Source organism: Salmo salar, chromosome 18, assembly GCF_965601325.2.
Source record: "Salmo salar chromosome 18, fSalSal1, whole genome shotgun sequence".
Taxonomy (NCBI): Eukaryota; Metazoa; Chordata; class Actinopteri; order Salmoniformes; family Salmonidae; genus Salmo; species Salmo salar.
In genome coordinates this window covers 18265281-18281151 of record NC_138308.1, presented here as the reverse complement: position 1 = coordinate 18281151, position 15871 = coordinate 18265281, and the positions used below count along the sequence as shown (strand labels likewise).

The following is a 15871-nucleotide window of genomic DNA, read 5'->3' as shown; positions in this document are numbered from 1 at the left end:
TTACCCTTATTTTACCGGCATGTGACCTGTGCAACTAAAGGTGACAACATTTTAGATCACCTTTACTCCACCCACAGAAACACATACAAGGCCCTCCCTCACCCTCCCGTTGGAAAATCAGACCATAACTTTATCCTCCTGCTTCCTGCTTCCTACAAGCAAAAACTCAAAACAGGAAGTACCAGTGACACACTCAATACGGAAATAGTCTGATTAAGCAGATGCTAAACTGCAGGATGGTTTCGCTAGCACAGACTCAAAATATTACTGGGATTCATCCGATAACATTGAGGTTTACCACATCAGTCACCGGCTTCATTAATAAGTGCATCAACGACATCGTCACCAAAGTGACCGTTTCGCACATACCCCAACCAGAAGCCATGGAAAATAAAAACAGAATAACATTATTTATGTTCGTTTTCAGAATCTTTGCTATGAGACTCGAAAATTAGCTCAGGTCCATCCTGTTTCCATTGATCATCCTTGAGATGTTTCCACAACTTGATTGGAGTCCACCTGTGGTAAATTCAATTGATTGGACATGATAGGGAAAGGCACACACCTGTCTATATAAGTTCCCACAGTTGACAGTGCATGTCAGAGCAAAAAACAAGCCTTGAGGTTGAAGGAATTGTCCGTAGAGCTCTGAGACAGGATTGTCTCAAGGCACAGATCTGGGAAAGGGTACATAAAAATGTTTGCAGTATTAAAGGTCCCCAAGAGCACAGTGGCCTCTGTCATTCTTAAATGGAAGAAGTTTGGAACCACCAAGACTCTTCCTAGAGCTGGCCGCCCGACCAAATTGAGCAATCGGGGAGAAGGGCCTTGGTCTGAGAGGTGACCAAGAACCCCATGGTCACTGACAGAGCTCCAGAGATCCTCTGTGGAGATGGGATAACCTTCCAGAAGTACCACCATCTCTGCAGCACTCCAGCAATCAGGCCTTTATGGTAGAGTGGCCAGACGGAAGCCACTCCTTAGTAAAAGGCACATGACAGCCCGATTGGAATTTGCCAAAAGGCACTTAAAGGACTCTCAGAGCATGAGAAACATGATTCTCTGGTCGGATGAAACCAAGATTGTACTCTTTGGCCTGAATGCCAAGCGTCATATCTGGAGAAAACCTGGCACCATCCCTTCGATGAAGCATGGTGGTGGCAGCATCATGCTGTGGGGATGTTTTTCAGAGGCGGGGACTGGGAGACTAGTCAGGATCGAGGGAAAGATTAACAGAGAAAAGTACAGAGAGATCCTTGATGAAAACCTGCTCCAGAGCACTCAGGACCTCAGACTGGGGAAAAGGTTCACCTTCCAAACAGACAATGACCCTAAGCACACAGCCAGGACAACGCAGGAGTGGCTTTGGGACAAGTCCCTGAATGTCTTTGAGTGGCGCAGCCAGAGCCCGGACTTGAACCCGATCAAACATCTCTAGAGACCTGAAAATAGCTGTGCAGTGATGCTCCCCATCCAACCTGACAGAGCTTGAGAGGATCTGCAGAGAAGAATGGGAGAAACTCCCCAATTACAAGTGTGCCAAGCTTGTAGCGTCATAGCCAAAAAAGACTTGAGGCTGTAATCACTGTCAAAGGTGCTTCAGCAAAGTACTGAGTAAAGGGTCTGGGTATGTATGTAACTGTGATATTTCCGTTTTTATTTTATAAAAAAAATATATATTTGTAATGATGGGGTATTGTGTGTAGAGTGATGAGGCTAAACAACCATTTAATCAATTTTAGAATAAGGCTGTAATGTAACAACATGTGGGAAAAGTCAAAGGTTCTGAATATCTTCCGAATACACTGTATATACAGCGCTTGAATTGTGCCGGAGCTATCCAGAGCGCCATACCGGCATTTCAAATGTTTGGGTAATTGCTTACCAGCTCCTCTATGAAACAAAGTAGCCTATCGCCGTCCCAGATTCACGCATAAGGCAAAAAAAGGTTAATCAATGCGGAATGAAGGTGGGATCTGCATTGTATAGCAATGGTGTGTGGGCATTCGTTTCCTGATTCCGCTTTGTTCAAATTTATTTGCCGCTAGTCTGTAAATCTGTGCGTGACAGTAGGCTGATCGAGATTGTGCAGATTGAAAATACACCAACCTGAATACGCATGATGCGCCGTTCCAAGTTGTCAAATTAGGGTTTGTAAGATCATGAAAAGTAATGTAATTCATTAAGGCACACTTTTAAATATGATCAATCACTTAAAAATATACATATCAGCCATTATCGGAATGACCCTTCTTTGTGTGTTACATGTGTGCCAGCCAGTAGGCCGTTGCCCGAGGAGAGAGACTGCAACAAATCAGCAGCATGTATAAAATAATGACAGACTAACTAGATAGCCAGATGCAGACACGGGAGGCAGATAGTACAGTTCTCAGATGATTTATTAGAAACACCGGGCAGGCAAAGGGCAGATTGAGGTTAGGCAGAGGTTCGTGATCAGATCAGAGTCAGGCAGGTACAGGACAGCAGGCAGGCTCAAGGGTCAGGGCAGGCAGAGGTACATAATCTGGTCAGGGTCAGGCAGGTACAGGACAGCAGGCAGGCTCGGGGTCAGGGCGGGCAGAGGTACATAATCTGGTCAGGGTTAGGCAGGTACAGGAGGCAGACTATTATAATAGTCATGGAAATTTGGTTAAAAGTCATGGGAATTGTTTTTGAAGCCTTAACAGTGAATAATCAGAGGTCTCTATAGCATAATGTAATTTGTGAATTTCCGTTAACATAGTCTAATGGACCGACTTGGAAAAAGACAGCTCCAGCACTTCTTTCATCCCAATTCAAGCACTGCCTATATGTGTATATAGCCACCTCAATTACCTTGTACTCCTGCACATCGATTCGGTACTGGTACTCCCTGTATATAGCCATGTTATTTTTTACTTTGCATTGTTATGTTATTCACTGTGTATTTATTCCTGGTGTCACTATTTCTATTTGTATGTTAATTTTTTGCCTTTAACTCTGCATTGTTGAAAAAGGACCCGTAAGTAAGCATTTCACTGTTAGTCTTCACCTGTTTTTTACAAAGAATGTGGGAAATAACATTTGATTTTGATTCGATTTGTTTTTAAACAAGCGCTGCGTTTTTGTGTCTGTCTTGTTTGTCTGTGTGAGTCTATTTAATGGGGCTAAATAAGACATCCGGACCGGGGCCAGACTCTGGCCCGCTGGGCTGGCCTGGTCAGTAGTGGGGCTGGGTCTGATTCCCTTCATTACTTCAAACCTTCATAGTGCACAGCCCTTTCTAATCTGGAACTAATCTGGTGTGGGACCACTCACATCCAGTCTCTTTTTTTCAAAGGTAAGCTACAAAAACACTTGATAGGTAACTCCTCATAGTCTTTGTTTTGTCTTTCATTATGTCTATCATATATTCACTCTTGAAAATAACAGGTGCACACTGCAAATATTTTGTAACTCTGACTATAATGATGTAAATTTAAAAAATGTCTAGCGTGCATGTCTGAAGAGCCATTCGAGCAGAACAGATCTTGGCTCCAATAATAGAATAAAGACCTGGGTAACGGGCAGGGGGGTCCCATAATATAATATATACCTTCAATTATTTCTAAACAGCTGACATAGAATGGCAACACACATTTTATATGTGAGATAGAAGTGTAAATTAAGTATAAATCTGTGGTAAGTGGTAACATAAAATATAGGTCATATCAGCAATCCCACCAGCATTCAAAAGATAGCTAAAATAGTGTAACCTAAATGCAACCTACATCTTTAACAACAAAAACTATATTTACCGGTATGTCATTATTATTTTACTATTTAGTCGTTATGTCCATTTCAGCTCTTGCACAACAATATGTCCTATATATTGTCATTCAGATGAATGCAGAACACACAGAGAGAGAAGTGCGTTGGACCAGACACCCCTGCTCATATCTTGTCTCAAAGGGATCTGTACGAACGAGAGAGAGAGAGCGAGGGAGAGAGAGGAAAAGAGAGAGAGGAGGAGGAAAAAACACTGGGTGCAGGACCCACACGCTGTAGTTCCAGCCAATTGCATTTCAGAGAAGTGACCATGGCTAGCGATAAACAAAGCACAATAGATCATTTCTCTCAGAGCTGGAGCCCAGCGCTGGAGGCTGCGGAAGGAAGGACAGAGAGAGGGAAAGAGAGAGAGAGAGAGCACAATCTATGCACCGGCTTGGGCTATTCTCCAACACTCAATTCTTTAAGCCTTTTTTCTTTTTGAATGCTATTAAGCCAGCCGTGTTGCATGACTGCTGCACTTTGCACATGAAGAGAGACAGAGAGAGAGAGAGAGGGAGAGAGAGAAGGAGAATATCACTCACCCGTTTCACTGAGACAGGAGCCGTGCAGCCATTTGAGCGCGATGTCAAAACACACAAGCCCAGATAGTCCTCCACACAGATGTGTAAACAGCACCAGTAAGGTCTCTCTTTGTTTTGTTTTTTTCCGGGCTGGGTAGGTCTCTCCGTTTGCTGCTGCCTGCCGGGTTTTACAGCTTTGAAGCAGGTGGATGACAAAACATCAATCTCTCCAGGCACATTGTGGAGCATGCACGGTTGACACACTCCTCTCACAAACCCATATATAATCACAAACTGTAATACAGTCATCCTGGCTGGAGGGATAAATATTTGCTTAAAGGGAGCTAAGCTTCAAACCTGCATATAGGAGCACGGCAATACGGTGGCTTTTGTAGTAATCATGATTTGATTGGATTTGAATAGGAATTGTAATGACATATTTGGCATTCGGGAGAGGGGATTCATGCCACATGTTGTGACAATGCGTATGTAAATTGAAACAGAGACAAATGTCTTATTGGATTTCATAATGTATGGAATATGAATGATACTGGCAGAATAATTACATGACAGTGTGATTGTTTTGTTGTCTTATGATCAAGGTAATCTAGACTAAAAATAGATGTAGATGTAATGTCAATACCTACCTCAAAGGAGAACACATTATCTGAGGTTGGCAATGTCACCTGTAGAATAGAATAGAACAGAATAAACTGAGAATCCTTTCACAAAATGATCAGCAATACTTTTATTTCTTAACATATCCCTGTCCCTTACATATTGTCTTCATAATGAATAAAAACGGAACACCCACTGTAAATACCTCCACACATTTTGCTTAGCCTACATTTCAACACATTGACTAGGCCTATGCCTTCCAGAGACCCTTCAGCTACTGCTTTGATACGTTCTTCAACCATGAAATTCCATTCTTTATACTGTACATCAAAAGGTGTCCATTACCTGTGGGCTATTCATATAAAAGGACCAGTTAGCTGAACATCCTAGAAGTGAGGTTGAGCCTATTTCCATGATTTAATCATGTATTTAATTTGAGGCCAAGCTAATACAGGGTTATGTCTAGTCAGCAACATTCATGAACTATTCAATATTTTGTAAACAGGCTACAGCAATAATTTACATGGAGAATGGCAATTGATAATGTGTAATAACTTATAACCCTTTTTCTTAATCAATTAACTTTTTCAGTGAAAGTTGCATAAATACTTAAAATAATAGTAGCTTACCCGAAACACTGCTTAGTTGGCCCTAGCTAATAAAGTTTTGTAATTCAAACCAAAGCCTGTGTGACGTTGGTTACGCTTTTTTTTATTATTTTTTTTGCGGGAAAAACAGTTAGCTGGCTAGCTACTCAACCAAAAAGAACGTATCGGTTTGTGTACAAAGGCAATACTTGTATTTCTGAAATACCTTTTTCTCAAACGCACTCTTAGTTTATGTTCAAGTGGCACGAACGTGAGTACTATATGCAGCTGACAACTTAAGGTGTTTACATGCTACCATGGTCAGCTAACCATATTGTTACGTAGCCCAGCACCACACAGCTGACTTCGAACTGTCAAGAATGGAGAGTTTACTTGTCAAAGAGAGTCCGCTGTTGTTACCACTCAACAAGGAGAAAACGGTCTATGATGGATTTATCACGGTTCAGGTGTTGTATCTTTGATATAATTTGTAACGTTCTTGGCTGTGTAGTAGTCGCGCGCATGCATCGATTTTTGGACAGTCAGCTGTTTATTTAGAAGTTGCCAGAATAATATTTATGGTTTGAACAAGATCTGATGGCCTACTTTATCTACTGTTGTTACTATTTTATTTTAGGAGAGAGACTTCAGAATAAGAATACTGCTTCCACCAGATCATCAACTTAAACTGGCTAAGTAACGTTACAAGTCCCCTGTATTCTATTTGCGTGTGTGTGTGTCAGAGAAAGACAGACACAATGAATTGTCTGTCTGTTTGTCCATCTGTTTCTTGCTCTCTCTACACGCACACAGACTTATGCAGAGGAATGGTGGCCTCAAACTTAATGATACATGTTGCTTGCCCTCTTTCATACCCCAAATTAATTATATTTCACTCTAGTCCCCTGGATCAAATGGAATCAATGATTTACTAAATATCATTCTGCATTGCAGGCTTCACTGCTGCTGGCAGTTGAAACAGCTATTGTGTGGATATGAGCATATAGTAAAACAGGTAAGAAAAAAAGAAAGCAATCCACACCCACACTTGAATAACTCTAATCAATTGAGAGGCCAACTTATTTCAGATGAAGATGTTTTGAAGGATAGGTAGACTGGACTGCTTAGTGAACTGTATGTTCACTTATGCATTCCATCACTTGCTGTGTGTCATTCGCTTGTTGAAAAAATAACATTTTCCACTGCATAATTAACATTGCCTTGGAAATGTCCCTATTTGTTATGTGGTCACCTCTGGGTTATTGGGATTAGATTTATATTTCACCCCAGGCTGTAAAGTTCATTATTTTCACAGGCTTTAAGCTATCATTAATTATTAACCCTAGTGGCAGGCTCCATTAATCAAAACAATGGCCTTGATTTGAACAGCTACTCAGTTGGTTTGAAAGAAGACACTATAGTAACACTTAATTTTCCAGCTAATCAAAGATCTCTCTTGTTGTTTTGTCTTTTTGCAGAGATTACATCACTCTCCTGATCTAGTCAGCTTTGTTCTGGAGCTGAAGACTGTCCTGGTAAGAGCATCTGTTTTTACCTCTCAGATTGATATTGACATATTCCTTGATGTCATAATACATACAGTAAAATAATACCATACTGAAATGCTGGTGATTGATTGTAAACAGGAAGCGTTCTATGTTTCAGGAAGTGGCCCTCAAGTGCAGGCCGGAGTGTCGCTCCATCCCCCCTCCACAGTACTACTCTCAGCTCATCATTGAGATGGAGGACCTGGGATGGGATAAGTATGTACTGGAGCAAGTAGGGATAGGGCCAGGAGCTTTACCATGTGACCTGACAAGGAAAAACTCTTGTCACTAGTCATAGACTATAACTATGACCTGCATTATTTCCTGTTGTGTTGTATTATACCAGCCAGTGACTATTACCCTATAGCGGCCACACCATCAGCCTGAACCATAAAATAAAGGCTTAGGACAATATTATACTGCATTAATAACTGACTCATAATGACATCCTTATTTTTTTGTTATTGAGTTATAGTTAAAGCCAGATCCCATTTAATAACACTGCCTAGCTATGTGTCAGCCAGGGCCAATACCGTCTTCTCTTTGTGACTGGTGATGCATCTCAGCTACCATTTAGCTCGGCTACTCATTTTCCACTTTCCCTATTAATGACTACAGCTGCAATTATGATATTAGCAAATGCAAATTGGTCTAATTGAAGACCCTACTCTTAGGTTTAATGGGGGGGATGTTGAAGTTATGTGGAAATGAGGTGAACGTCATTTCAATACTGTATTACCTTTAGAGGCATTACGCAGCAGGCCTCAATGCACTCGAGATTCGTTTATCGTCTTAATTGGCAGTGGCATTAATAGCCTGGGTTTTCACTCGTTCACTCATTTTGTCTGCTGATAGGTGCAGGTAAGAGAGGCTTGCGTTGAGCCTGGTCATTTGAATGAGCTTGAGACTGCCTTGAGAAGTCATGAGTTAGTGAATGGGAATATGGAGTCAAGTATCTCCACTCCGGCCCCCTCTATGCCCAAAACACATGCTTTAAAGTATTTGGCATCATTAAATAGACAACTTTATTCCATATTTACCACTCTTTGGGGCATATACATTTTTTCTTATTCTCTGTGTCTGTTTGAAGTAAGAGGTGTGTGAATGTGTTTTTGCATTCACCTTTTGTGTATTGCTGTTCAATCTGCCTTTAGGTTTCCCTAAGACCATATACCACGTGTCAATCTCATTCCACGGAGGGCAGTGTCTGCAGGTTTTCGCTCCTCCCTTGTACTTGATTGATGAATTAAGGTCACTAATTAGTAAACAACTCCCCTCACCTGATGGTCTAGATCTTAATTGACAGGAAGAAGGGGGGAAAAAAACGCAGACACTAGGCCCTCCATGGATTGACTTTGACACCCCTGTCGTATACTTTGCCTTTACCCCAAATGGCAATACATCCATTTGGCTTTTATTGTAATCGATATAGGTGTCACATCTTCCTAACTTGGAGGAGTCTGCTAGACATCATTGAATATATATATTTTTTGGTTTGCAGATGTATTAAAAATAAAAAACAGAAATACCTTATTTACGTAAGTATTGAGACCCTTTGCTATGAGACCTGAAATCGAGCTCAGGTGCAAATCAAATCAGTCAAAATCATTTATATAGCCCTTCGTACATCAGCTGATATCTCAAAGTGCTGTACAGAAACCCAGCCTAAAACCCCAAACAGCAAGCAAAGCATGTGAAAGAAGCACGGTGGCTAGGAAAAACTCCCTAGGAAAAACTCCCTAGAAAGGCCAAAAACCTAGGAAGAAACCTAGAGAGGAACCAGGCTATGAGGGGTGGCCAGTCCTCTTCTGGCTGTGCAGGGTGGATATTATAATAGAACATGGTCAAGATGTTAAAATGTTCATAAATGACCAGCATGGTCAAATAATAATAATCATAGTAGTTGTCGAGGGTGCAACAAGCACGTCCGGTGAACAGGTCAGGGTTCCATAGCCGCAGGCAGAACAGTTGAAACTGGAGCAGCAGCACGGCCAGGTGGACTGGGGACAGCAAGGAGTCATCATACCAGGTAGTCCTGAGGCATGGTCCTAGGGCTCAGGTCCTCCGAGAGAAAGAGAGAATTATGCATCCTGTTTCCATTGATCATCCTTGAGATGTTTCTACAATTTTATTGGAGTCCACCTGTGGTAAATTCAATTGATTGGACATGATTTGGAAAGGCACACCCATGTCTATATAAGGTCCCACAGTTAACAGAGCAAAAACGAAGCATGGAAGTCGAAGGAATTGTCCGTAGAGCTCAGGATTGTGTCGAAGCACAGATCTTTTGGAAGGGTACATAAAAATGTCTGCAGCATTGAAGGTCCCCAAGAACACTGTGGCCTCCATCATTCTTAAATGGATGAAGTTTGGAACCACCAAGACTCTTCCTAGACCTGGCCACCCAGCCAAACTGAGCACTCGGGGGAGAAGGGCCTTGGTCAGGGAGGTGACCAAGAACCCCATGGTCACTCTGACAGAGAGGAGAACTTTCCAGAACGACAACTATCTCTGCAGCAATCAGGCATTTATGGTAGTGTGGCCAGACGCAAGCCACTCCTCAGTAAAAGGCACATGACCACCCGCTTGGAGTTTTCCAAAAGGCACCTAAAGACTCTCAGACCATGAGAAACAAGATTCTCTGGTCTGATGAAACCAAGATTGAACTCTTTGGCCTGAATGCCAACCGTCACATCTGGAGGAAACCTGGCACCATCGCTACGGTGAAGCATGGTGGTGACAGCATCATGCTGTGGGGATGTCTTTCAGCGGGAGGGACTGGGACACTAGTCAGGATCAAGGCAAAGATGAATGGAGTGAAGTACAGAGAGATCCTTGATGAAAACCTACTCCAGCGCGCTCAGGACCTCAGACTGGGTTGAAGGTTCACCTTCCAACAGGACAATGATCATAAGCACACAGCCAAGACAACGTAGGAGTGGTTTTGGGACAAGTCTCTGAATGTCCTTGAGTGGCCCAGCCAGAGTCCGGACTTTGAACTCGATCGAACATCTCTGGAGAGACCTGAAAATAGCTGTGCAGCAACGCTCCCCATCCAACCTCCCTCTGCATCTGGATCCTGGACTTACTGACGGACCCCCCCCCTAGTTGGTAAGGGTAGGTAACAACATATCCACCACGCTGATCCTCAACACGGGGGCTCCTCAGGGGTGCGTGCTCAGTCCCCTCCTGTAGTCCCTGTTCACTCATGACTGCACAGCCAGGCACGACTCTAACACCATCATTAAGTTTGCTGATGACACAATAGTGGTAAGCCTGATCACCGACAATGGTGAGACAGCCTATAGGGAGGAAGTCAGAGACCTGACCGTGTGGTGCAAGGACAACAACCTCTCCCTCAATGTGATCAAGACAAAGGAGATGATTGTGGAGTTCAGGAAAAGGAGGACCGAGCACGCCCCCATTCTCATCGACGGGGCTGTAGTGGAGCAGGTTGAGAGCTTCAAGTTCCTTGGCGTCCACATCACCAACAAACTAACATGGTCCAAGCACACCAAGACAGTCATGAAGAGGGCACAACAAAACCTATTCCCCCTCAGAAGAATGAAAAGAGTTGGCAATAGTCCTCAGATCCTCAAAAGGTTTTACAGCTGCACCATCGAGAGCATCCTGACAGGTTGCATCACTGCCTGGTATGGCAACTGCTCAGCCTCCAACTTCAAGGCACTACAGAGGGCAGTGCGTACGGCCCAGTACATCACCGGGGCCAGGCTTCCTGCTATCCAGGACCTCTATACCAAGCGGTGTCAGAGGAAGGCCCTAAAAATTGTCAGACTCCAGCCACCCTAGTCATAGACCGTTCTCTCTGCTACCTCACAGTAAGCGGTACCGGAGCGCCAAGTCTAGGTCCAAGAGGCTTCTAAACAGCTTCTACCCCCAAGCCATAAGACTCCTGAACATCTAATCAAATAGCTAACCAGACTATTTGCATTGCCCCCCTCATCTACACTGCTGCTACTCTGTTATTATCTATGCATAGTCACTTTAATAACTCTACCTACATGTACATATTACCTCAATACCGGTGCCCTCGCACATTGACTCTGTACCGGTACCCCCTGTATATAGCCCCGCTATTGTTATTTTTTCTGCTGATCTTTAATGATTTGTTATTCTTTTTTCTTACTTTTTTTGTATTTTCTTAAATCTGCATTGTTGTTTAAAGGCTTGTAAGTAAGCATTTCACTGTAAGGTCCACACCTCTTGTATTCGGCGCATGTGACAAATTTGATTTAAATTAACCCTGACAAACCTTGAGAGGATCTGCAGAGAAGAATGGGAGAAACTCCCCAGATAGAGGTGTGCCAAGTTTGTAGCGTCATACCCAAGAAGACTCGATGATGTAATCGCTGCCGAAGGTGCTTCAACAAAGTACTGAGTAAAGGGTCTGTATACTTATGTAAATGTAATATTCTAGTTTTCTAAAAACCTGTTTTTGTCATTATGGTGTATTATGTGTAAATTAATGAAGGGGAGAGAAACTATTTAACTATTTTAGAATAAGGCTGTAACATAACCAAATTTGGAAAAAGTCCAGGGGTCTGAATACTTTCCGAAGGCACTGTAATAGTGAGTGGAATTTTACATGACTGTCTGACTTTCTACACAGATCTCATATTTTTCATACTGATATCTGGAGTACCACAGTTCTCATCATTACTTTAACAAATTACTTTTTCACCACTGTACAGCTAGCTCCATCCATATACTGCTCACTCAAACACACGTGTGTCATCTGTTCCTGTTTTCTAAGCAGCTCCGTTCCTGTAGTTGCATTTGCACTGCTATCATCAGTCTTCACAGTGGGGCATCACACTGTCACGCTGTGTCCATCTCGCCAAGTGCCAGCCAGCCCCTGCTATTGTGGGGCGGGAGGCCCCGTGTGAATGCAGAGTAGAGGATATGGGACTGTGATTCAAGAATGGAGCTGTGATACTGATATGCAGAAATGTTTTTGCTAGATTGTCACTGCAATGGAATGAGGGAAGGGGGGAAAAGAGGGAGATTGAGTGAGTGAAACATTTTCTGTGTGTTACTAGATTAAAGGAGTGAGGTGCTGTGTTGGATCACGGTGTGTGTGTTTGAGCATATTGCCACTAATTTCTGTGTTTTTGTCAGTTTTACGATCATCCTAGTCGGGTCCGTCAGAAATGCTGCCCTGCTCCATGCCTTCAGAAGTGGCACACTGACCACCACACCACATAAATCCCCAGCAGAAATATGGCCATGTCAGCCACAGCAGAGTTCCATTACAGCACTGGAAATCTAGGAGGAAGTAACCCCCCCCAGAGTCTAGAAACTGATCTAGGGTCCGTTTGACATTTCCTCCGCTAAAGGTTAAGGTTAGAATTAGGGACATGTAAGCTGGTCCTAGAGCTGTACCTACGGGGGATTTCTACCTGTTTAGACGTCTTACTGCCACTGAGGGTGTGATTTATGGGCTACGATGGGAGCAACCTGCTTTCCCTCTACTAAACACCTCTGAGTCTGTCTGTGTGTGAGGACGCATCACCTCTTTATGCAGTATGTGTCTGACCAGACTGACCGATGTCTGTGTGTGAGGACGCATCACCTCTTTATGCAGTATGTGTCTGACCAGACTGACCGATGTCTGTGTATTCCCAGGCTGGTGTCAATTGACACGGAGTTCCGCACACTGAGACTGAGGGCTGAGGACTCCTCAGGACGACAGCATGTCGTCACCGTCAAACTGAAGCCCAAGGTAAGGGAACCCACACACACTATGCAGGCTAATGTTCTCACACATGTACACTTACAGCTAAGCTAACTAAAGCCTGAAGTGAGAACACACACATTGTAACTGTCAATGAAAAACCCCAAGTCATACTCTTACACAGTACGTTCAAATATCCATCTTGTGTTAAAAGACAGTACTTCTCTGAGCAGTCCCATATCTAGGGCAAACATAGTTTGCTGAAGTCTGCATGAGAGGGTCCAACACCCTGTGAGATGGGAGTGTAGAGATATCCACTTTAGATTCACAGTTGCATAATACAACCCTCCAGAAGCAGAGGAGAGGAGGGAGATAAGACCATGTGGGCATAACTAGTACAAATACATATTGTTGGTACTCTTTAAAAGGTAGAACATCTAGATCAGTTTTAGCACAGACCGTGCCTACATCTTTGTTGGCAATAGCCGGCATATCACTCTTTCCATGCCTGCCTTGCCTCCCCCCCCCCCCGGGGTATAGCAGGGTGGCAGTGCTGGGTTTGGGAGTAGTGAGCAGGGTGGCCGCATGGCAGGTTGGTGGTAGCTGGCCCAGATGATATCCAGAGGAGGTGGTTGGTTTCACCCTGTGCACACCTGCCTGTGTGCCCACCTGCCTGCCCCCGTCGCTGTGTAAAAATAGCCTGGATTCCCCCTGTGGCCCAGCTGCCTCGCCCGCCCTTCTCCCCTACCCAGGTCACCCCACACAGGCACAGTCAGAGGGTGGAAGGTAGGGGTTGGCATGCAGAGATAGGGGGGGCAGGCAGGGAAAGCGTGATATGGGGAAAGAAGGAGAGGAATTAAGAAAGAGATAAGGAAAGGGTGTGGGTTAACTTCCGAAAAACAACTTTACCAGTAGGCTATAGCCTGTTTAGTGTACATACAGTATTGGTAACAATCAAGTGCCCAGGGACATTGATATGCATGTTGGCCAACTCTAGGGTGTTAAGGCAAGTTTCCCTCCTATTCACAGCACCCTGTAGAGGCCCCATGGTGCTCCGCAGACCTACCTGTTCCACTGGCCATGACTTGGACACCACAGGTACTGTACACACAAACACATCACACTGTTTCAGTCCAACTGTCTCACACTCGTACATGGGGATGGGAATTGCCAGGGACCTCCCGATACGATATTATCACGATACTTAGGTGCCGATTCTATATGTATTGTGATTCGATACTGGGATTTTATTGCGATTTGATATTCCAAACATATTGCTCACTATGTCTGCTGCAGAGAGACAAGAGAGCCATGAGAAAACAAATGTTGTTCAGTCATGGAATGAAAGTGGTGAAAACATGTTGGCTCACTATTTAAAAAGATGGAGAACAAGCTATAGGATGAATAATACCGGATTTCTAATGCAAGTACAGCCAACTAGCGCTAGCTAACGCAAGCTAACAGACATTTTTTCAAAAATAGTATTGTGATATGTAACTATATTAATTTTTGATTTTATTTTTCTTTACTACTTATACACACTAACACACTTTTTCAGTCGCAATTCACACACTTGCTGTCTGTCTCAGTACAACCTTTAAAGGATTCCCTTTTAACTCCTATTTTATTTTCAGTTACAGTCAGTAATATTGAGCCCTAGACACTGACAGCTGTTGTCTTTCTATGTGCTGGGTGTGTCCCTCTACACGTGTGTGTGTGTGTGTGTGTGTGTGGTACATGGCAGCCGTACAGAGAAGACGAGCTAAGTACAGCGCTGCCGTATGGAGCCTGTCTGCCTGCTGGGCAGCTGATGGATCTCTCCTGTGCTGTGAGAGGAGTGTGTGTGTTGTGGGGGAAGGGCTTGTCTGTCGGCTGTCCTGACATGTTCATTTGAATGAGTAATTATTGCCTGCTCTGTTGCAGGGCCAAGATGTGCCACACTGTGTTTGTGTGAAAGAATGAGAGGGACAGAGAGACACTGTAGTTTGTGTGCACGTTAGAGAGGAAAAACAAGACAATGTGTCATATACACTGTGGTCAGTTTATTAGGTACCTTAGGTTCCTATTCAAATGGTTCACTCCTACAGACAGTGAGTCATGTGGCTTGCTATATAAAGCAGGCAGACAGGCATCGAGGCATTTAGTTACTGTTCGATTGAACATTAGAATGGGCAAAACGAGTGACCTCAGTGACTCTGTGCGTGGTATGATCGTCTGTGCTAGGCACGCCAGTTCCAGTATCTCAGAAACGGTCGGCCTCCTGGGCTTTTTACTCATGATAGTGTCTAAGGTTTACAGAGAATGGTGCAACACACTAAAAAACATCCAGTCAGCAGCAATCCTGTGGGCTGAAACAGCTATTTGATGAGAGGTCGAAGGAGAATGGCAAGAATCGTGCAAGCCAACAGGCGGGTCACAAAAGGGCAAATAACGGTGCAGTACAACAGTGGTGTGCAGAACGGTATCTCGGAATGCACAACCTGTCAGTCCTTGTCACCGATGGGCTATTGCAGAAGACGACCACACCGGGCTCCACTCCTATCAGGTAAAAACAAGAAGTGGCTCCAGTGGGCACGCCATCACCAACACTGGACAATTGAGAATTGGAAAAACATTTCCTGGTCAGACAAATCCCGGTTCCTGTTGCGTCATGCTGATGGCAGTCAGGATTTGGCGTAAGCAACATGAGTCCTTGGCCCCATCCTGCCTATTGTCAACGGTACAGGCTGGTGGCGGTGGTGTAACGTTGTGGGGAATGTTTTCTTGGCACACGTTAGGTCCCTTGATACAAATTGAGCAACGTTTTCCAACCCGAAGAATTCAGGCTGTTTTGGAGGCAAAGGTGGGGTCTGACTCGGCACTAGATGGGTGTACCTAATAAACTGACAAATGAGTATGTTCATACAGTAATGCATACCTGTTTTGTTTCTTTTAAAAGCAGTGGGTTGACGTCTGTGTCAGATTGTGGCTGGGCAGGACCATTGCTGGGCACCAGACCCACCACTGCAGGTGTGGCACAGCATGAGCAACCTCTGCCAGCAGTCTGTGTGTTTGTGAGTCCGTGCGTGTACAACCGTATGTACCGGACCTACAGTAATACATGATTAGAATCCT

General features: G+C 43.9%; 1 protein-coding gene and 1 long non-coding RNA gene across 3 annotated transcripts in view; one reads left to right on the top strand and one right to left on the bottom strand.

The window, feature by feature from the left end:
* Window positions 1-2389: 2389 nt before the first annotated feature.
* On the bottom strand, window positions 2390-5723 carry LOC106576981 (uncharacterized). Its single transcript, XR_001322042.3, has 4 exons — window positions 5558-5723; window positions 4958-4996; window positions 4332-4504; window positions 2390-2592 (listed from the first exon to the last, which is right to left on the bottom strand). It is a non-coding gene; the product is annotated as an uncharacterized LOC106576981 (long non-coding RNA).
* fancl (FA complementation group L) overlaps window positions 5640-15871 on the top strand; it is a 17606-nt gene continuing 7374 nt past the window's right edge. The window contains exons 1-7 of one of the 2 annotated variants that reach the window (XM_014154595.3): window positions 5640-5982; window positions 6153-6211; window positions 6470-6530; window positions 6994-7050; window positions 7181-7278; window positions 12709-12805; window positions 13787-13855. In XM_014154595.3, coding sequence (XP_014010070.1) covers window positions 5896-5982; window positions 6153-6211; window positions 6470-6530; window positions 6994-7050; window positions 7181-7278; window positions 12709-12805; window positions 13787-13855 — 528 coding nt within the window. In that variant the 5' untranslated portion in view covers window positions 5640-5895. The remainder of the gene's footprint in view (window positions 5983-6152; window positions 6212-6469; window positions 6531-6993; window positions 7051-7180; window positions 7279-12708; window positions 12806-13786; window positions 13856-15871) is intronic. The other variant, XM_014154597.3, reaches the window with a different exon arrangement.